The 24,470-nt window shown below is 36.9% G+C and overlaps 1 protein-coding gene across 1 annotated transcript in view; it reads left to right on the top strand.

The window, feature by feature from the left end:
• Window positions 1-10,004: 10,004 nt before the first annotated feature.
• Window positions 10,005-24,470, top strand: part of LOC140235354 (bifunctional epoxide hydrolase 2-like) — an 81,671-nt gene continuing 67,205 nt past the window's right edge. The window contains exon 1 of the mRNA XM_072315382.1: window positions 10,005-10,330. Coding sequence (XP_072171483.1) covers window positions 10,005-10,330 — 326 coding nt within the window. The remainder of the gene's footprint in view (window positions 10,331-24,470) is intronic.

The raw sequence follows: 24,470 nt of genomic DNA, 5'->3' as shown, positions 1-24,470 counted from the left end.
CCTCCCTTTTACGGAATTCCTTGATCCGCCCCTGTTATATGCATCGCCATTTGCCCCAGTGCAAATGGGATGAGGCAAGTTCTTCCCACAGAAACAAAGAAGGATATCTTACATCAAAAACTCAAAAGTACAGAATATCTTCATATCGTGCTATGGACGCGGATAAGGGTTGGAATTATTTTCTTTTCAGTATATCATTCATGTTGTGTGTGTTTGTTGCCCCTTCTTCATCGAAACAAAACGTATCGTGGTGGCTTATTTACTTACCTGCCTGTCTTTATGCGGAAACAATGTTTCAGTGATTGATTTACACTGAATATAAGTTTCAAATTTTATGTAGTGAATGTGCAGTTTATAAATAATACAGTTTATTCCAATTTCACTGGATCAGTTAGAAAATGTGATGGAGCATCCTGGACAAAATAGCGAAATGAGTCACTGGTAATACAGCGTATGTATACTGCGTGGGGAAATGTACGGTGATTAATTGATTTTGTGTAATTGTTGTCAACCTCACAAATCTATTCACTGTGTAAGTATGTGTAAGTGTGTCATTACCTGCCATGTGTCCAGAACAGGACCTTGTACCTGGTATATATAACTCCTCAAAAAAAGTTCTGCAAGTCCAATTTGACGTATCATATTTCTCTCAAAACTATATCATTTCATTCAAATGTGACATTATAAGAAAGGTTGATTACTTATCTTTAAAATGATACCTCACCTGCTATGACTGGGTGTTCTTGCAATGTGCAAAACAGCTGAGTATGGGGACAGATCAAAAGTGAAAAGTCGCAACAATTCTGCTATTGATAATGTACAGTTTGGATGAAAAAAGGCCACTGGAATATGCTAAAATGACAGCACTTTCAAAAGCTCCCATTTCCTAGACATTAGATGACTGTTTGGTCAATCTTTATGTTTAATTTTAATCTGGAGATACTACTGCATTTTTCAATTCATGGATGAAGCCTGGAATCTAATGGAAATCTCACAATGCATTCTTTTTATCCACATTCCTTCCCTGAAAAGACAAAGCAAATTACTCTGTTTGACATAACTTGTTTGCTCTATTTTGCAACATTTCACATTTGGCCTTTCCTCATACTCAGTCATGCTGCGCATTCCAGGCATACCCAATCATAGCAAGTGAGGTGTCATTTTAAAGATAAGTGATCAGGCTTTCTTATTGTGTCACATTTGAATGAAATGATATATTTTTGAGAGAAATATGATACGTTAAATTGGACTTGCAGAACTTTTTTTTTGAGGAGTTTATGTCAACATGTCCTTTGTTTTTACTTATCAATAAAGACAGGATTACAACAAATATATATTTATATATACATATATCAGGGCTCCACACAACTTTTATTTTTGGTGGCCCAAAGGCAAACATCCGACCTTTTTGGTGGCCCGATCAGGCCACAAAATTCTTCATTTCTGAAATTTTGGTGGCCCGACGTGCGTTTTTGGAGGCCCGGGCCACCGGGCCACCGTTAGTGTCGAGCCCTGCATATATATATATATATATATATATATATATATATATATATATATATATATATATATACATATATGATAATACATAAATATGAGGTGATTTGGCAATATTAGTACCAAATGCAGTGCGATTCAATGCAATATATCTGTGCCTCTACTGTCATGTATACAGAAACATTCCGAAATAGAAAACACAAAATCGACTAGTATATTTACAATAATACTATCATCTATGGCAATATTTGAAAACTTATCGTCTAACTGCGTGCCTTGATCATGATTATTCTGTATAGTTCTCTTCAATCTAATAGAAGTAAATAAGAACAAGTTTTAAAATTGAAATATTGAAACTCCTCCCACGATTCAACTTAATCACACTTTCACATGTCAAAATAGATAATGAGGAATAATGACTTAGCTAGTCGTGACCTCAAAATCTTAATCATTCTTTTTTTCTGTCGTCACAGTGACTGTCATTTTCCTTTACTTCTGACGTCATTTCAAGCAGAAACGTGTTTGTATCAATCCAATCAAATTCCACCTAATTTCACCATGATCTTTTTTCCACTTGAAGTTGGCGGGGGAAAAGTGGCCACACGAATCGTGGAACTTCCGTCATGTCATTCCAATGTGGCATTTCTGCCATTATGCCTTCTCACAACCTACACTGACCTAGTAAGAAAAGACGAGCAAAAGTAAAAAAAAAAAAGTAAAAAAAAAAAAAAAAAAAAAAAACTATGAGCCTCAGAAGAGAATTCTCTCTTGGCAGGTTTGCTCTGTAGTGGAAATTTATCAAATCACCAAAAATGATTTGCTAGGTTGTTTTATTATGAGGAGAATCATCCGGACGTTCAAAATGGTGTCCAAAAATCGAAGAATCTCATCTCGAATATTGTTTCATGAAATTTAGTTTTATTTGTAGCTCTATTGCTATGTGTATGTGTGTGTCTGTGTGTGTATGTTTTTGTTCTTGTTGTCTTTGCTAGTGGTGTGTGAGTGTGAAGATATATATCATATATATTTCGTGTGTTTTGAGCATGTGTGTTTTGTCGATGTATGTACAAGGTGTGCATGTGTGTGGGTGTGGGTGTGTGTACGTGTGTGTGTCAGGTGTTTTTTTAACAATTACTTGATAAACAATCCATAAGACCAATTAGTTATTTTCAAAATTTAGGTTTACAAAGTGAAAATATTGCTTATGTATGGAGTCTTTGTGAGTCCATTTTGAAAAGTGGGAAATATGATGGAATTTTATGCATTTGGTATGAAGTAGATGTCAATGATTTTAATATCCCTTTAAAGTTTTTTGGACAAATTACAGATTTAAAAAAGATACAATCCAGGAAGATTTATTCATATTTCGTGTCTCTTTTAAAGCAGTCTCACTGTTTAGAAATTTGTTTTCGCTGATAAAAGTATGAGAGATATTTTAATAAGGCCCAGAAGTTCAACTCTAATTGGAGATTTAAGAGAATTTCAGTATAAGTTATTACACGGGGCGAGTTATACTAAGGAACATCTCCTAAAATTTGGTTTTGTGGCTGATAATTTATGTTCCTTTTGTGGAAAAAGCTCTGAAACTTACTCGCATTTATTTTGGAACTGTGAAAAAGTTAAATCTTTATGGCATGATTTCATTGAGTACTTTCAGTTAGAAGAGTTACGTAATTTAGCTTGGCGGGATATACATATTGGTTTAGAAGGAACTTCTCACAGAATCAAATTGTACAACACTCTTATTCTTATAGTTAAACATATGTTATATAAAGCGAGGTCACAGTTGATAACACCGACATTGGCAGAATTAAAAAAGCATTAATGATATGTCGAAAGGAAGAGAATGATATTGCCATTAGAAGAAATAAACCGGGTTTGCATTTGCTGAAATGGGAATGTTTAAATAATTTGTAAAGGATTAGTTTATTTATGCACTCGTACTTCTCCCCTTTTGTGTGTGTTTGATCACTGACTTTTTTTTTCTTTAGATATTTTTGAGTTCAGAGATAAGTATTGTGTATATATATGCAGGTATGTGGATTTGTATATTGTGTGTATATGTGTATGTGCATTCATGTACTGTGTGTATGTAGCATATATCGTAAGCATAATTAGTATAATTATTTATGTTCTGAATACAAGCAGAAATAATTGTGTGTTGTGTTGAGTGAATGTGTGTGCAGAGGGGTGTGGATGTGTGTGTGTGTGTGTGTGTGTGTGTGTGTTTTTCTGATATCTATTTTGATAACTGTAGGTTTGTGTGTCTTTAAATTGGTAATGCGTCTTTTTCAGTATCAGCTTATGATATCATATTCATTTGATAATGAATAAAGATTATTGAAAAAAGGTATATGTGTATGTGTGTATATATGTATGTGTGTGTGCGTGTGTGTGTGTGTGCGTGTGTGTGTGTGTGTGTGCGTGTGTGTGCATGTGTACATTTTTTTATTTTTTTTTGTACATGTCAATACTTTCTCGTGAAGAAATGGTCAGTAGGATTGATTTATAATCGAGTTGTTATGTTTGAAGGGAGATGATGGGCAGTATAAGTTGGTAATGGATTTGTCTTTTGAATGGCATTTGTATCGTTCTTATGTTCATGTTACACCCAGAATGGGTTGATTTATGATTAATTTGAATGAAATCAATAAAATATCATTGAAAAACAAAAATGTGTGTGACCCCTCTGGACCGCTGCTCTAAATGGCCATTGATGTTTTACGCAACTATTGTCATGAATGTTGTCAGGGACATTGTTTTGTCACTGATAGTCTGGTCGTGGACAGATCTTCGGACAGCCCCGTGACAGGTGCATGGAATTAGTCACTACCCAACCCAGTGCAAAAAATACCCGGATCACAATGATTAAGAGTCAGTCCCACATGAATGACCACTCTCATCTACGTTACCTGTTTTATAATCTCTTTGGTACCAGGTTACGTAACTAACAAAATCGAAGCATAACGGTGTTTTGCCATTTCTTCTTCTTTACCTGTACGCCTCGTCTTTTAAGGTCATAGACATCCCCTACATCATCGCTAGTGATATGAAATTAATTCCTTAATGGATTATACCATGATTAAACCTACCTGAGATTAGTTTAAAAAACAAACAAAACGGACACAGTGTTGATCGTAAAAATATGTAATGACTGTAACGATTGTTGTCTTTGCTGTAATGATGAGGTTGTTGTTGATGATAATGATGATGATGATGATGATAATAATAATAACAATAATTACAATTACAATTACTATTATTAGTAATGATTGTTGTCTTTGCTATAATGATGATGCTGTTGATGATGATAGTAATAATAATAATAATAATAATAAGGTCTTATTTACCCAGGGTAGCCTCTTCAGTGCTGCCACTGTATAATAATAACAATAATTACAATTGCAATTATTATTATCAATATTATTATTATTATTATTATTATTATTATTATTATTATTATTATTATTGTTATTATTATTATTATTGTTATTATCATTATTATTATTATTATTATTATTATTATTATTATTATTATTATTATTATTATTATTATCACAGTTGTTATTATCATTATTTTCATTATTATCAGCACCAGCAGGAGCATTATGATTTGTTGATGATTATACCTGGCATTTAAACATACTACAGACAATAATAGGCCTACATCTTGTACAGGTACAGTACAGTATGTCCCCCCACCCCCCCCCCCCAAAAAAAAAAAAAAAAGAGAAAAATTACAATCAAATTTTCGTATTGATAACACCCAATATGATTAAACTGTCTAAATGCTACTACAGAGTCTTAAAACAGAGCTCTATTTTGCAGAAAACCCCATTCAATTTGGTTAAGCGGTCACAGAGAAATGTGAAAAGTTGTAAAGCATGTCATGAGTCTGATTCTTCCAAGTTTAGCACTTCGATGCTTTTGTGTGTGAATACAATAGACAGAACTTGGAGGGAAGAGATTCTTGATATCCTCTACAAAATTCCTCATTTCTCTTTGACCACTGAAGCAAATCGAATGGGGTTTTCTGTAAGATGTGGGTAATGAGTTATAGTTTCAAACCCTGAATTTGTATTTCGATTGAGTCACTATTTTTAAAGATATCATTGCGGAGGGTCCCGTTGTATTCTATTTTTTGGACATACCGTATATCATCAGATAATTACACTTGCGGAAAAAGATCAGTTTTCCACATTTTCTTAAAGTGTGTACAGAACTTGAAGATTTGATGAGAGTGAGGAGTTTGTTCCATTTCTTTGCTGCTGCAAAAGTGAAAGTACGATCCGCAATGCTGGGGCAGAAAACACGAAAGGGGTCGGTACCAGGACGTAGATTCCTTCTAAGTCAAAGTTACATTGTACTTAATTTGTTTATGTGAAATTGTCATATTATATGCTTTGACCGGAAATGAAATAAAAATGAAATGAAATGAAATAAGTGGAATAATATTAAACTACAGGGAATTGTTAATGTATTTTGGTGCTTGGTTATGAAACTTTATAAGCCAGCAATAAATGTAGCCCTATTTATACAGAACTATGATAATCACAGCGACATGGCTGCTGAGTCGCTGGAAGATTTGGAAATTTGGTTCGAAATAGCACGATCCAAAGTGCAGTGTTTAGTGACGAATAATATATAATAAACGGCAAATTGGCAACTTTTTCCTTTAGGATTTATGGATTCTTGATTACATGAATTTTCAGTTTTCGTCCGGCGGGGAATGATTGAAAACTAACATTCTTCGTCAGTCGATGAAGGGGAAAGGTCATAAGGCTTAGAAATACTTATATACCATTGATCAATCGAGGTATCCAATACCGGATTGTCAAGTACTCCAGCTATCTTCGTGTCCTGAGCACTTTCGTTTTGCAACTTGCGCTAATAGCTATCATTTACAATTCAACGATTTTTATGTTCCCATCAACCCGAGGCCACCCCAGACAGATGAATAGCTCCCGTCTTAAGAGAATTACCAGTTAGCTTTAGCGTGATGTCAAGTCACTAATCCCTAATTGTCTGTGGACTTATGTGCCTATCATTTAGTCTCTCTGGGCACACTGTGGGGTGAGTGACGCAACAATGTCTCGCTTTAAAGGGATTTTGAAGAGTCCTCACTTTGGAAGCCTCGAGGAAAGGGTTCTCCAACAGTAAACATGGATAGAGATAAATACTGAAGCGGTGTATATGATATCTGTATGGGTATGTGCAAGCTTAATCTGAAGTGTGTAGAGTCAAGTGGCAAACATGATGATATTCATTTGTACGTACGTTTATCAAAGCATTATCACGATTAAGATGGACGAGAGTACATAATGATGCATGTATGTATTAAGTACAGTACGTTAAGGGTGTATGTACGTATGCAAGGGTGTGTGTATGTACGTATGTGTATAGCTCGACACTAACTTTTTTGTCTGGTTGCCCACTAAAATCTTTAAATCTGAAATTTCGGTGGCCCGAAATAAAATCAAAAGGAACAAACTTTTTTTTTTTATTTGCCCGATCGGGCCATCAAAAGATAAAATTTGGTGGCCCGACACATTTTTTCCTCTGGACACTACAGGCCACTACAAATGATATAAATAACATTACACCAATCACGCCACTAATGATAGATATATATGTACATACATATATTTCGCCAAATCTTTTATCTAGTACCATTGCAGTCCCGCGTACATACGAAATGTGGCGAAAATGGACTTCTTTTGTTATATGCGCCTCCTTCAAAGTTGTATTTCCATGACAATTTTTCAAATTTTCTCCGATATTTCAATAAGCGCTGAATATGAGTGAAGATAACTCAAAGAAAAAGATTAAAAAAAAGAATGACGGCTCACTAATGGACTCTTTGGCAAGAGCTGCTCATTTAGGAGGGATACATGGTTTTTTGTTTACACCCTTTGACATGGCTGGCAACAGGTGCGAGACAATGGTATGTAAAACGGATCGTCTGCTGTTCGCCAAGGCGTGAATCAGGCTGTTAACTCTGTGATCGTCATTGGCAAATATGTTTGTATGGAATGTCAGTGGCATTACTTAACTGATAGTATTCGAAGGGTTAATCAAATGTATTGAAGGAAGGAAGTATGTGAAGGCGGTTGGAAACTGTAACGTCCAATACGGCATGAGAAAGAGGGAAGGGGGAGGGAAGGGGGGGGGGGGGAGGGGATCATGAACAGTTGCTCTTTGATGTAAGTAAATGGGGAAAAAATGTTCACGGAAGATCCCAATTTTATGGACGCAATTTCGAAAAAGCGCCGACGTTGCAGGAAGGATTCCATGTTAAGAAAATCAGGAAAATGGGACTTTTGCCTCGAAAAATAGAACATCCATACAAAAAGTGTGAATCTTGCCATTTCAATTATGTGCCTCCAATAAGATTTTTTTTTTCATTCTTTCACATAAAAACAGAAGAAAAAAACCGGGGAGGGGAGGATCGAGGGTGGAGGGGAGGGAGGAAGCTTTCCCATCTGTTCTCAATGAAATAACTAGATGCATCGAAAATGTGTTACTTATCTTTGCTGTTATTTCCGTGTTATTCCACCGTGTTATACTTTCGATTTCGATTCTCGAGGATAATCTCCCTTCTCCAGTAGTGCCTTAAAAAGGGGGAGAAAACAAAAGCGCCAAGTCATTCTAGTGTGATACCTTTTCTGTATCCAGGGAGGTGTGAGCAAGAAAACCCTGTTTGGACGCTATGTTAAATATAATAAAGCTAGTATTTATTCATATCATTAATTGCATCTACATTTCACATGCTGTGACATTCCACTTGCCTTTATAACCATTCAGTCTTGACATACAATGAGCCAGTAATATAAAATACCACACAAGACTGACAATATATTATGTACAACAAGACTCACAGTAAATGACGGAGGGATTATCTAAACAAATAGGTGTTAAAGATCTTTTTGAACCTTTGGCGCGCTGTTTCAATTCCGACTGGTAATTACAATGGGACAAATGTAGTCAAAACTCAGGACTTCAAACCGTAGAGTTGTGCACATCCAGTGTCCAAAGTCTCCAGCACAGGTAGGGTTAACCTATGGTAGCCTAAGGTTCATTAGTCCTCCGTAGCTCCAAACAGAACAATTTCATCGTCCTGAGAAGAATCGGCCGTTTCCTCGACGGCATATATCCCGACACTCCCAAAGTTTATTTCGGAACACCGGCACATTTGCGAAGACTCCGGTTGAATCAAAGATGGAGGATGACAGATTGTGGCTGATATATACAGCATGGTTGATAGAATCGTTCGCAAAAAAAAAAAAAAAGAATAAAGGAAGCAAAAGTTTGAGCTTCTCAAGGCGATACAAAATGCCACTCAGATTTGTCGATTAGTCTTGAGTGATATACTTCGCAGATTAAAATTGCGAAGCCTTTCTAAGTCATGCTCAAAAACGCCGATGAATCTCCATAAAATGTAGACTTTCCAAGAACCTTGCCTTGATTTCAATCTATTGGAATTGGCTCATATGGTGTGGAGGTTTTCCTTGTTTTCACAAGTCTGGTTCTATAATTGAACATTTTGATGACATGGCATAGACACATTATTGCCGATTTACATATTTTCTTAGTGTTGTTTCATTTTTTCTCTTGCACGCAACCAATGTTTCGAGATAAAGGGGAAAATGTTCCTCCTTCATGTCCTTGCGTACAGATGCACGCATAATTTTCATCTCTCTATCGCTCTTCATAGCCATTTACACGAGTCTTCTCCCCCTAATCAAAATGGAGAGTTTTTTTAACGAAAACTTTTTAAGCCAAATAATTTGGCATGGTTATTTCTATAGGCTTACTTATTGTATAACGTCTGCGTGAAAATGATAAAAAAATCTGTTGAGATATGCATGTGGGAGCACACGTTAAGTCGAAAAGGTCGCTTCTGAACAGTCAAAAAAAAAAATCACATTTTGGGGTTGGTGAAAAAAGATTTTGACAATTTTTTTTTTTTTTTAAATCACCTCCCCCCTAACCCCTCCCCTCCCCATCCCCCTTTCGCGGCACCTGCAGCTAATTTCAGTTTGCACTAATTTTAATCTGCATATCAATACACACTGAACAATATTTTATGAGAAGTTGACGATGCGTGGTGGTGGCGCTTGACTGGAGACTAGTCTTTCCCTTCCTTATGCCTTGCCTGTGTTGCTGCCCGCATGCTCTCCTAGCCACGACGAGCGAGTCACGTAGTGCGGCAGTCTTACCTGTGACAGCGGACTACGAAGCACGCATCGAAAGCAGGTCTCTCTTTATCGCCCTATATCGGACCCGAGTTTACCAGTGGGACTCGTCGGAGAGAGCGTAATGCAGGTCGTTGTCGGTATAGCGGTCGTCGACATTTTCAGTTTCAATGCAAGGAGATGTGCTGTTTCGTTCAGTTTTTGACGTGCTACGGGTTGGTTGATCATTAGTAGGCCTGCAGTCATCGATTGCCGGTCGTTTCATTTTTGTTTTTCGGCGCAAATAGGATGTTGATTTACAAACTCGACACAATGAGCGCCAGATCGTCTTGCGTGGTTGATCAAGCGGGAGAATTCAGCAGCGAACCCGCCATGGTCTGTCTCAGCTGTTGCTCTGTACGCAGCAAAGTGAGAAAGATGGTTGCATTTTTACGCGCCCATCTACGACGAAAGAGGCAGATGAGAGCATCGTCGGCATCTTCTTCCTTATCGTCATTATCTCCGCCGGCGACGTCGCCGTCATCTATGACCGCCTCTCAAGCTGGCAAGAAAGTCGTCATCTTCGACCTCGGAGGCGTGGTCGTAACACCGCCGCAGCGGGCCCTGCAGAAGTATTTTTCTCAGATCGGTTTACCCAGGTATGCTACAACTATTCAAAATAATAACATCTTGTTGTAGAGCTTGTTTAATAAAGTCTCATGGGGTCAAACAGTCAAAGTCTGCCACTCATTGTTCTCGAAAGAGAAAAACAAATATGAGTTGCTGAAAAAAAAAGAAGCTTGGGGGATATTTAGTGGCTATTACCTTGACACCGCCCGGCGTATAGAATTCGTACTGTAGAGTAAGCTGGGTAGAAAACAAGGCATTATATTATATAATTATTGACACAGTAAAAGACTATAAAAAACGTCATTACTATTGTGTGTCTGAGTGTGTGTGTGTGTGTGTGTGTGTGTGTGTGTGTGTGTGTGTGTGTATGTGTGTGTGTGTGTGTGTGTGTGTGTGAGTAGACATGGCGCCTTTCTCCAAACTCAATTTGCGTAGATCTGCGTATCAATCAGTAGAGTAGAGAGAGAGGATAAACTAATGGGAAGGAGTGTTCGAAAGTTTGTTTCCAGTGACCAAGGTAGTACAATATGCGTCGTAGTAAAGCGCATTTAGATACCACAAGGTTGAAAAGGACTGATGTTTTGAAAACGATATTTGTAATTGTAGACTTGTTCCATACACAAGTACTATGATTATAATATCACCTTTTTTCCTACTTGTTTGGATAGACCTAATTTCGTTTTGTTGTTGCTGTGGAGGGGGAAAATATTCTTCATTGTCATGTTAAACATAGCTAGAGCGGGTTTGTCATATCACTGTAATGATTTTGAGCAGAATCTCTTCACAATCTCTTTGCTGTTTGTAAATACCTTTTAATAGAAGCGATGCCGAGAAATGGTCAGTATTATCTGCATTTATTGACGATTCAGATCTTTATGTTGTAGAGTATATTCAAGTTTATGCATGTCACAGAAATGTCCTAGGTGGAGTATATGTCTTTACACTGCAAGAATTAGTAATAATCTATTTAATTTTTTTTTTTCCCTTCTCAAGTACGATGACTCCATCACTAAATACTTGCTGGTCGAAAATATCAAAATCTTATCCCACGGCGAACTGTCAGTGGTGTCAGATATTTCTGTTTTGCCACTTTTTAAATGATTTTTCAATTCAATTCAACTGTTCGTTTATTTCCATCATCAAAAAAGAAAAAGAAAACACGATTCAAAGTGGTACAAGTTGTCGATTTGCCTTTCATTCATCTGGTAAGGCCACTTTTTTTTTCGAATACAATATTAAGTATATGCACGAATGATATCATAAAAAAGAAACAGTACCCACTTTGTCATGGTAACAAAAAAAGTAAGTAATCATAACGGCGGAAAACAGTGTTCCACTAAAAATCCAAGCTTGTAAGACGTGGAACACTGGAAACAAAACAACGAAAGCACCAATTTGTTTTACCAATAAAGTATATTCATATTGAGTTTATCTATATACCATTGTATATTATTTTGTTCATTGATACATGATGCTGATACTATAAACAATACTTACTATGATTTTGGAATGCAAACATATAAAATACATAACATAGCAAATTTATGGCGCAGACATTATTTGGCAGTGCATGCCAGGAAAATGTGACCAAAAGACAAGATATACACGCGGCCACACAAAACAATAATAACAACAACAACAATAACAAAACAAAGCACAGAAATAACAGAAATGAAGAAAAATGCACACACACACACAGAGTTACTAACGAGGAAAGAGGAGCAGGGAAGAATGGAGGAGGAAAAGGAAAAGGAAAGGAATGGAAAGGTGTTTGGACACGCTACAAAATCTCAAGGACAAGTGAAACATGGGGGATTTTTCATAAATGAAATTAACTGGTATATGTGGAAAGCAAATATTTTTAAAGTTTATATTTGAATGTAATTAACTTAAAAGATTCTTTTAAGTTATTATCTAAGCTTTTCCAAAATCTGGGTTCAGTATAAACAAATGTTTTTTCAGTGTGTGCAGTTCTCACTCAGGGAAGATGAAATTCTTTGGATTGTTTCGTGGGATAGTTATGTAGGTGGCTGTTTCGGTGAAATAAAGAGTGAATCTTTTAAAGAGGTATGTGTGGACTTCATTTTAATATACCACGAATGAAATGTTATAGTTGTTACAAGAAAGGGAGATTTCTAAGCTGTTCTAGATATCGTGACCCAGTTATTATTGTCTCTCCAGAGAAGTGGGCCAAATATGGAGAAACATTATCACATTAGGGGGAAATTCCCGGGGGTTCGATATTGATAGGCATATTATTAGAGTTTATATTTATGGTTCGGCGATGGTGGATATGCCACTTATGTTCGTCGGGGAGAAATATCCGATTCATATTCAAATTGATTTAGCTACAAGATTCCTTCCTCTCTGAGCCCGATTAAATGCCTTTTCCCCCATCTGATTCCATCGTTCCGTTGGAAAAAGGTTGGCGTTTTTATGTTCAATCATTAAAGGACAAGTTCATCTTCATTATATATACTTGGATTAAGTGAATGCAGCAATATCAGCAGAACACATCTGTGAAAGTTTGAGGAAAATCGAACAATCCGTTCAAAAGTATATGATTTTTTAAAGTTTCTGATCAGCGCAGTCACTGCTGTATGAGGAGACTACATTGTACTAGAATTCATGGTGTCACATTCGTAGAACGATATAGGGAAAATATAAAGAGAATTTCACAAAATTTCATTTTGTGTGTGTGTAAAAGGTGCACATTCCATCGACCTATTTGTTTGTTCTTTTAATAATTATTTATGATGTCTCATGCATGGAGCGATGTAAGAAAAATATAAAGAGAATTTCACAAAATTTCATTTTTTTGTGTGTAAAAGATGCACATTCCCTCGACATGTCACTGACATTATATTATTTTTATTCCCCCTGCCTTCTAAAAGAGTGAGGTTAAAGGCATAATTTACCATTTGCAGATGAAACAAAAACCCAGCATTAGTGCTTTAAAATAGTTCTAACGTGTGAGTTAGGGATATAAACAACCACTTTAAAAATCTGAATAGGTAAAATTGATGTGAAGTATATTGTTAAATATAAAAAATGTGAACAATAGTTATAATAAGAATGTTTCCAGACTAAACCGTCTACAGTTATGGTTTAAGGAGAAAAATACAGATATTTCCTTATATTTTAGGCATTATCGCGAAAATTTTATATGATAGGATGTTTTGTGGTACAACAGACCTACACATTATGCATTAAATGTCATATCTTGAAATTTTTTTAAATCACTGTTCCCAAAGGTAAACAGGACCTTTAAGTGCTTGTAGATTATGAGAGAAAAGTAAAAATATGTTGAATTTTCTTTACATTTTCGTTATATCGTTTTACACGTGTAAATTTTGAATGGATTGTCCGACTTTCCTCAAACTTTCACTGATATTTTCCATTAATATTGCTGCATTCTCACACTTCACATAACTGTGCTGACATTTTCCCTCACGTTGAGAATAGAGACAGGTTTTGATAGAGGCGGAAAGGCAGTTTACATTGATCAATTTGACTGTGTGTATCGTTTGATTTGATTGCTTTTTCATCCTTGTAAGTTTAGCAAACCAAGCCTGAGGTTGCACATTTTGTTTGTTCTTTTGGTTGTGGTACAAACCAAGTCACGTTGGAATCCATGCTGTATATGACTGCGCGGTGAAAAATGCTCCGCAATTTCAATGTTCTATATCTGCTATATATAAGTTAATAAGGCCACATGTCTAACAGTGCCTACAATCTAGAAGTATATCTTAGCTGCTTGGTCCTACACATGCTACAAGTTTCCTTTCCTGAATTGTTCCATTGTGTACAAAGTGTGAAAGCTTTTAAAACATCGCAGTTGAAAATAATCACCAAATACTTTCAAAAAAGCAAACCACACCCGAATTGTAGGGATCGCCATTCATAAGTTTCCCCATAGATTGTAATAATCAGTTTAGTCAACGATTTATATAAGAGAGATGAGGTATGTCTACAGATGTCTTGATAGAGCTAACATAACGCTTGAATGTTTTAGTGCTTTTAAAATTCAGTTGAACTGCATCACACAGCTCAGTATGCAAGCCTTACGCGTTTTATTGATTTTTTTTTTTTATTATTAAATTGAGTCTTCACAACATGTTTAACAGCGTCTTTAGTACACCCTGGATCTCTACACCATTTACAATTATATGCCAAAATTACAACCTCCTCTCTCTTCATCCTACCTCCCCCACCCCTCCCCCCCCCCTCTCTCTCTCTCTCTCCTGAGCCCCACCCCTCCCCCCCCCTCTCTCTCTCTCTCTCCTGAGCATATTATCCTCATGCTTCTAGACTCTACGCAGTTGATTGTGAAGAAAGATCTGTGTGTTTCGTCCGGGAGAAATATCCGATTTATATTTGAATTGATTTAGTTACAAGATTCCCTCCTCTGAGCTAGAGTAAATGTTTTTCCCCCATCTGATTCCATCGTTCCGTTGGAGAAAGGTTGGCGTTTTTATGTTTGATTTTGATCATTAAAAAAACAAGTTCACCTTTATTATACAATTGGATTAAGTGAATGCAGCAATATCAGCAGAACACATCTGTGAAAGTTTAAGGAAACTCGAACAATCCGTTCAGAAGAATATGTTTTTTTAAAGTTTCTGCGCAGTCACTGCTGTGTGTGAAGACTTCTTTTTATTTATGATGTCACGTGCATATAGAATGATACAAGGAAAATATAAAGAGAATTTCACAAAATTTCATTTTTTTTTTGTGTGTAAAAGGTACACATTCCCTCGACTTGTCACTGACGTATACTGTATGTTAAGGGTAACATCATTCACCCTGCCTTAAGGTGAACTTGTCCTTTAAGTGATTACGAGTCAATCGCAGGACTGTGCCGACTATCGTGAATGGGAAATTATCCGAAACCAGCGAGAATTTACTGCAGTCTCCATAAAATCGTGAAAATTCAGTTACAAATTAACAAAACTCAGAGAAAGGGGAAAATTAAGAAGTCATGTTGTTAAGGAAATACAAGCTTTTCTGTTCCCGATTTGAATTTTGGAGAATGGTTTTACTTCCTGCGTGGGAGACAGCTCTTTAGTATAACTTTATGCTGACATTTTGCCCTTACTTTGAGAATAGAGACAGATTTTGATAGGAGCGGTAAAGCAGTTTACATTGGTTTAAGTGACCGTGTTTAATACCGTCTGCTTTGATTGCTTTTCCATCGTTGTATTTTTAGCAAACCAATCCTGAGGTTACACATTTAGTTTGTTCTTTTGGTTGTGGTACAAACCAAGTCACGTTGGAATCCACGCTGTATCATGACTGCGCAGTGAAAAATGCTCCGCAGTTTCAATGTTCCATATCTGCTGGCTATCTAAAAGTACATCTTAGCTGCATGGTCCTATACATGCTACAAGTTTCATTTCCTAAATTGTTCCATTGTGTACAAAGTAAAGCTTTTAAAACATCGCTGTTGAAAATAATCACTAAATTCCGTTCAAAGAAGTAAACCACACGCGAGTGGCCGGATTTACCATACATCATCTCCCCCTTTGATTGTAATGATTAGTTTAGAAAACGATTTATTAGAGAGATGAGGCATGTTCACAGATCTCTCGATGGAGCCAGCATAACGCTTGAATGTTTTAGTGCTTTTAAAATTCAGTTGAACTGCGTCACACAGCTCAGTCCGCAAGGTCTTACGCATTTTTTTTTTTTGTTTTTTTCGTTTTTGTTTTTCCAGTTGAGCTTCCATAACATTAAACAGTGTATTTAGTACAACATAGCTCTCTACATCATTTACAGTATATAATAAAATTATAACCTCCTCTCATTTCTTCCTACCCCCCCCCCCACTCCCATGTGTATTGTTATGCTCATGCTTCTAGACTCTACACACTTGATTACGAAGAAAGAACTATGTGTAAACATCCGTGTTAAGACAAACTCATTGTGTGCTTTCAAAAAGCACGCACTTAGCAGTACATGTACTTGTTTTTGCTTCTATATGGAAAATTCCCCAAAGCATTCTCTCCGTCTTGTAATTTGTTCCGGCGCGAGTCCCGTTAGGCGGCGATTGAGCGATTAGCTGCTATATTATTATTGCAAACTTCGGGGGGCCAAACTGCACAGTCACATGTAGACATCTTTATTTACACACTGACACTGATTACCCATGGCACTATACGGGGCAGCATTAGTTCCACATAGTAACAATTTCTCTCTACGGAATTGCGGATATAGTGACTTGGAAGAATTAAGGACTTCCCGAGGATTTATACGAAGAGTTAATATTCTACAAGGAGCCCCATTTAGAAATTACCATACTCCTTACCAACAAGTGCATTACCACAAGCTAAAATGATATATAGAATATGGACAACGTATGAAATAACACATGATATGAAAATATCACATATATATCAATGTATATATACTTATATCATGCTATATGATAACATAAGAAAATGATATGTGCCAATAGCATTATGTAATGAAAATATTTCAGAAATATTTCAAATGAATATGATGCAAGATGATATAAACACATCGTAGATGCTTCATATAGTAATAATTTCGATATTTGATTATACTTTCAAGTACGAATTCGAATAGGTTCAAGAACGCAGCCACGACCACTTGTTAAACCACTTTATCAAGAATTGAAACTTCGTAATATTACTGAGCTTATGCAATATATAGTTATTAATTATGATGATATTTGATCGCACTTTTAAGTATACAGATTCGAATAGTTTCAAGTGGGCAGCCACGATCACATGTTTAACCACTTTATCAAAAACTGAAAGTTCTTGATATTGACCTTATGCAATATCAACTGGGCATTTTATTTTTATCATTGGGTCAATAGCCTTCTACCGACTCAATTCTCTAATCTCTTTTCATCAACTTACTTTCATTGTCAATACAGTATACCCGTTTCTCTCTATCCTCTCGCCTGCACATAACCATTTCACAGGATATATAATATATAATATATAATACCAATATAATTTCAGATTTACTGGCCTCAAAATCCGGAACGAGTTGCCACTCCTAATAAAAGTTGTCATTCCTCATAAAAGCTAACAACTTAAAAACCGAGTTAAAGAATCACCTTATTTCATATGAATGTTGTCTGATTGCATACTTTCTCATGACAACACGTATGGTGTTCTGAATGAGTATGGTTATTTTTTTTTCCAGCTGTCACATAACCCTAACCCCAGTATAATCATAATCCTCATATCAAACTAAACCTAAAACCCTATCGCAACCCTAACCCGAAGTCCTAAATCCTTGGAGAAAATAAGACCAGAGCAATAATGTCGCAGGAGAAAATGCAATGTCACCATCTCGTATAGCTTCCCTTCTGTCCATTTGATTTGAGAGTCTTGGAAAACAATATAAAAAACCTTTGAATTTGAATTTGAATTTGAATTTGAAAAAAGGGAGTTATCGTGATAATTCTAAATCAGAGTCTTGCACTTGCAACTCTTACTGCATACAATATTCAATTCCATTTAATTCAATTATTTTCATATTCTCAATGAAGGAATGTACATCAAAAATATATTAATATCAATAAACTACTGTGGTTCAGTTGATAACACCTATAGTTAGGGTCCCTGGTTCTAGTCCTCGAAATCAGCGGTTATACCCCCAGAGGCAGGGCGCTTTCACTCCTATTGACTCGTCATTCGAAGGGGACTTTATACGGGGGAATGAAATGCAAATTATATACATTTGCTCAAGTGAATGCAACAAGAGCACACCAGTGAGAGTTTGAGGAAAATGGGGCAATCCGTAAAAAAGTTTTGAATTTTTAAAGTTTTGGGTGCAGCCGTCGCTGGCTGAGAAAACTACTTACAGTTTGTGACACCACATATGAAAAACAATATAAAGAAAATACAGAGAAAATTCATCATATCATTTTCGTTTACCTATCATAATGAAAGAAAACTGATTTCTTTCAGAAAGCAGATGGAATAGAGATACCTTTAACATAATATGTCAGTAACAAGTCGGAGTAATGTGTACTTTTCATTTTAAAAAATGAAATTTTGTTGACATAACAACTGCATGGTATCAAATTCTTGTCATCCAGCGATGGCAGCACTAAAGCTCTAAAAATTGATAACTCTTGAACGGATCAACTGATTTTCCTCAAACATTTGCTCATTTCTACGGATATTGCTGCATTCACTCAATAAACATGTATATTTGAGTTTCATTTCCGTCTAATGGTGGCTTGATTTCCTTGTGAAATACGTAAAATGCAAACAAAAACAAACAGATTATTTTGCTTTTCCAGTGGCAGTTCTCATAGGGTTAGGTAGTGCACGCTGACGAAATAAACACATGTGGTAAGAAGTTAATCATGTTGATACTAACATTATTGCTAATCTCCTTAGCAATTAACAAGTGAACGAACTATTTTTTTTCCTTTCCAGCGGAAGTAGATGGTTAGATTTATATCTAAAGATGAAAGTTCAGCAAACTAATTTATCGTGTTCGTCATGTTCGCGTATGACGGGAAACAAGAAATAAAATTCTAGGAAATAGGAAATGCTCGACATTCACTGGGTTTGATGTGATTTCATTCCTATTAAGAGATAAACGTAGGCGTTCAGGGGCAGGTTTTACACTCAGATTCGTATGATCGTCGATTTAATTGAAAGCAAGAAAAGAAGATTTGAATAATGTTCAATCTGCCTGCATGCGGTGCAGTTCGAGCTCTTCCGTCACATCTGTTGCAGCGAGGGTAAAAGGTGAAGGAGATCTGTAGTGTCGCGGGTGAGGCTTATGTAGCTTTAAGAGGGAATCTGGACCAGTTAAAAGTAATTAGTCTGAAAAGAATGAGTAACGTCATCGGCTCGCTCATTTGCCTATTCGTATTAACTGTTCAAAAAACTGTTCGAGAACTCTTTCGCAGAATTAGTTGTTTTTTCTTTCAAAATTTCAGAACTTCCTCAGCACTTTTGATCCAATATTTATCAAATTCTCACGATTGTGTTCGTAAACTTTTAATCTTTCTTTTTAGACTAATTTTTTAAGTGGTCCTGGATTCCACTTTTAACAGGAAATTTCTGGATCCCAATCTTGCTCGGCGCGTACCACATTCTTGGACAGGATGTTTCTTATTCATGGTAGGCTATTAAAATGCATGTCCGTTATAATTCAGGAGTCCTGTAGGGATGCAAATGTAAGGCCCTCGGGAGGGGAGTATAGTGACTCTGAAGAGGCTAGGCTATCTTTGCCATCTTAGAACATCTTGTTATCAATATTATCATCACCACTGTAATCATTATCATTATTGATGCTGTCATCATCATTGGCGACAGTATCATTGTCGCTTTCGATATATTGGTGTGTATTTTTTTTCTTTTTGCATAGTAGTGTCCGGTCACTTTTCACCGTCAAACATGAAAATAATTAATATTCCAACTTGGGTCTCTGTGTGCACGGCGACTCATGCACTCATGCGCACCATCTCCGCACTCCGTACCAGAAGTTATCTTTGTAACTTGTAATGGACTTGGATATTTCTGTCAGGACTTCCAGAACCACATAAACACCCATCTAAACACCGGGGGGGGGGGGGGGGGTTGCTTAGCAAAATAATGCTAGCAATAAAAGAAAATCGGACATACGCCGTTCGGTCAGGATGGTTATTGTGGCTACATGACACAATCTGGACGCAATGGCCAATATGCACGATACGTAGCCAATCAAGCGTGCAAAGCGCAGTATCACAACTTGCTCACGCTTTTTAAATAAAGATGAAATGCATGTGTTTGAAAAGACTGAAAAGACTTGGAACTTTTCACCACGATCACTGCGATCGGTATGGACTGAAGAGGGTAGGTTTTCTGGTCAGCAAATTCAGCAGTCTACAGCAAAACTTGCTCGAGGTTTGCTGGACATGGTGACTTTACACATGCAAACCGTATTTAACGCACTTGGAGTGAATTATTGTAAGGACTGGTAAATTGAATATAGCTTCTTACTTAAGACCCATGAATTCAAATTAATCGGGTAATAATACAAAAAGAAAAAGAAGAAGATAACTCACATTAGAGAAGGCTGTCGTGGGGAGGGGTGGTAGTAAATTCAGGGACGGATCCCTAATTTTAGAACCAGCACTTTTTAATGTTTGTCCACCCATTCTCTAGTTTCTAGGGGACAGACAGACACCTGTCAAACAGGCAAAATCCGATCTAATCACAAGATCCCAAGATGACTTGGACCGAAATCTAGGTACCCTATAGGCACCGCACAGAGCAGAAACTCGTTACATTGCTCTCAGACATAAGCTGTAACAGCTGAGAATATGGGCGTGGACTCTGGCGTCCTGTTGCTACTAACAACGCGAGAAATATACGTGTTTTGGGCGGGAATCAGAATCGACTGATGGTATACTTGAATACTCAATTCAATTCAATTCACTTATTTTCATTCCCATTTTTCTTCCAACAAAATATAACAAGAATAAATCGGGACTTTTATCATAAGCGTATCTACATTAGAATGTGCGAAACGAAAATTAACAATGTTAACAATATTATGTAACACGTCAAGGGTGCATGGTATCTTCTCGTTGTTGTTTTCTTTTATTCTAAATCTAAAATAAAAACTAAACAACAACAACATTTCATAAAAAAAGAGAGGGTATAGGATAGTGCGCATGATATAGGGGATGCGAAAGTGTACGGTAGGAGTCAGCAGCTAGAGTCTCTCAAATCTCACAACGGAAGTATGCATGGCTTCATCGCCGGCTGCAGACGGTAGACGGTGGACTGAAAGGAGGGGGTAGACGTCTTGATCTCGGGAGTTTAGTACTCAGCTCTTCTTAATTCACTTTATACTTCTCCACGTACTCATTTCCAGTCACGTAATATCTTTGCAATATCGTCTATGAATGCTATCAGGTCATATATTTTTTCTAGTTTTCTAATGAAAGAGCGCTTAATTTAACCTCTTTTCAAAAGGCAGTGGAAATGATGGTATACCCATAACATAATTGTATAAGTAACGAGTTGAAGGGAAAAATGTGTATTTCCTCTAAAAAAGGAAATGTCGTTGAATTCTCTGTATGTACTTACCCTATACTGTAACATCACGAATTGTAGTGTTCCTTTTCAGCAATGACGGCACATAATTAGTATGAACCAAACTTTAAAACTCAAACATAACTTTGGAAAGGATTGTCCTATTTTTCCCCAAACTTCACAAATGTAATATTTCTGCCTCCATTTAATCCACAAGTATTATTTGCGGTAGATTTTCCTTCAATACTTGGTTTTTGATTAATTGTCTGTCTCCCCCAGCAAGCCATTCGTTTAAACCATTCTTGTGTTCCATCAGGCATTCTTCGTGCCCAGTTTGGGGGGGGGGGGGGGAGCGGAGGAGGAGGGACACAGTGTTCCTCCTGCAAGCATGGTCTATGCATGCATTGCATGGTCTTCCGTGATTGAATCTTTATGTGTTGAATCATGGGGTCGATTAATGTCACGTGTACACAATATGTACACAATCATGCTCTGTACTTTTGTTCGTGTTCCATTTTTTTGTTTGCTCCCTCCCCCTCCCACCCTTTGATAATATCTGGAATCACAGATTTTGAGTACACTATATAGGACCTACATTTATTGTCTTTTCTTCTACCCTTTCAATGTTTTCTCATCAATATCTTAAAAACTGTATATAGGTCTACGGCTTTATACATGCATATCTATTCACAATTACTGAAGTATCCTTAAAGGGAACCTAAATGCATTTGTTACTGTTATCTATACCAAGTTATTTACAAACTGTAAACCAATTTTGTGTGTCCCCAACTTTACAGCGTGTGTGCCCTTTCACATAACAACTTATTAATGAATAAACGAGTGAATGAACGAACGACTGAACGAATAGAGAATGGATGAATAAGAGTTGATGAATGAGTGATTTTTTAATATTTATTCACAACATTTTTAAACAGGGACATTCTGTTCAGTTCTACTGATATCCAGCCGACCTGCTTTTCAAGGAAGCCATGTGTACAGTATAGACTTTCAAATTTAGCAAACAGTACAAAGCAAACAAACAAACAAACAAACAAACAAAAAACAACAAAATATATACAATTTTTACACATCATTCTTACACGTACTGTACATTCCTACATTCTTTCAAGTGAATGAAAGAATTATTAATGGAAAATGAATTAATCACTAGATCAAAGAGATAAACTCTGAAGAAAGGTTTGTCCGTTCAACGTCGATTTATGACAGAAAATATGGCTTATGTTGTTGGCAAACACAACGGCGTGATCATGGTATAATGCACTCACGTTGATAATTTTTTATTTATTTATTTTTTTTTTTTTTTTACTACCGCTTAGGGAAATTGTTGTTTTTGATACTATATGTTTTTTTTTCTGTATCAGGGAACTGCATTCTACAAGCTCTACTTTTTAGCAGTCCCCTCCATTTCCAGCAATATTGTTTATGCATTTGCCACAGTGACATAACAGTTATTTTTTTTTGTATCTCTGTTGATAATTTACCTGTATCTTTTTTACAATGTTATTTTTATTATTCAAATTCATGATTTTCTTCCGTCGAGATGTTTTCATTGCAACTGATTGACAAATTGCCCTACATCGACGTAAATAAGCACTAAATTGATCAGTGTTTTAGTAGTAGCCATGACAAAAAATCATGGGCGTACATACTCGAGCAGGATTCGAACCTACGACCTCCTGATCACCGGACAGGCGTCATCTCCACTAGACCACCGAGCTTTCGCCCGAAAGCAAGTGTCGGTTCTAATCCTTATAGCATGCAGCGGGTACTGCTTTTTGTTATTCAAATTCATGATTTTCTTCCGTCGAGATGTTTTCATTGCAACTGATTGACAAATTGCCCTACATCGACGTAAACAGGAGGTCGTAGGTTCGAATCCTGCTCGAGTATGTACGCCCATGATTTTTTGTCATGGCTACTACTAAAACACTGATCAATTTAGTGCTTATTTACGTCGATGTAGGGCAATTTGTCAATCAGTTGCAATGAAAACATCTCGACGGAAGAAAATCATGAATTTGAATAACAAAAAGCAGTACCCGCTGCATGCTATAAGGATTAGAACCGACACTTGCTTTCGGGTGAAAGCTCGGTGGTCTAGTGGAGATGACGCCTGTCCGGTGATCAGGAGGTCGTAGGTTCGAATCCTGCTCGAGTATGTACGCCCATGATTTTTTTTTTGTCATGGCTACTACTAAAACACTGATCAATTTAGTGCTTATTTACGTCGATGTAGGGCAATTTGTCAATCAGTTGCAATGTTATTTTTGTTCATCGCATTGTGGTACTGATTTTCTGACATCTGTGTACATGAATGTTTCATTGTACTTCCAATTATTTTGTTTGTTGGAAATGAAATAAATCAACTTGAACTTGAATTTACTGAATTGGTATGAACCCCGGAGCTACAACGAAATGTAGCTCCATGGTAAATGAAGGAGGTACTAGATGAGCCTAGTACCCCTTGGTATAGCCATGGAGCTACAGCTCAATGGTATAACCTGTCACAGCTTAGCGTTGAAAATTTGGAGGACGGGGGGGGGGGGGTCGAAGTATAGCGATCGTGGAAACGCTCTGGCAGAATCGGCTATAACGTCCCCGTGGGAGCCGTGCATTTGTGTCTCGAAGCAAATTACATCTTGCAGGACTGTGGTCTGCACGAGCATGGCGTGTCGAAAGTAATTCTTGCAATTGTTTTTCTCTATTTCAAGCAATGACAAACGTATCATTTAACACCCAACTGCGCCGAGGTCCACACCTGTTCATTTCCCTTTTGTGTTGCACTGGTCCTCTGTCCTAACACACGCACCCACACTCTTTGCGGAGAAGGAAAAACAAACAAACAAACAAACAAACAAATGAAAGCATCAGGTATTTAGAGTGAGCAAACGGATAGTGTTGTGTTTCTGCAAGCTTTCTGTTTGACAAATGAGAATTTCATCTCACAGCTGCACTTGCTCGTGATGAATAAGTGAAAAATGCTAACAATGATACATTGTATGCAATGATTGGGCTGAAACTTGTACAGTGCACGGAATGATAGAAGTCAAAGATCGGGGGAGTATAAAAAAAGTGTGTCGAGGTCAGACTTCGCAGCCTTGTTTTGTGTATCATATTTTTCAAT

The sequence above is a fragment of the Diadema setosum genome, chromosome 11, assembly GCF_964275005.1.
Source record: "Diadema setosum chromosome 11, eeDiaSeto1, whole genome shotgun sequence".
NCBI lineage: Eukaryota > Metazoa > Echinodermata > Echinoidea > Diadematoida > Diadematidae > Diadema > Diadema setosum.
This window is presented reverse-complemented; position numbering and strand designations above follow the sequence as displayed.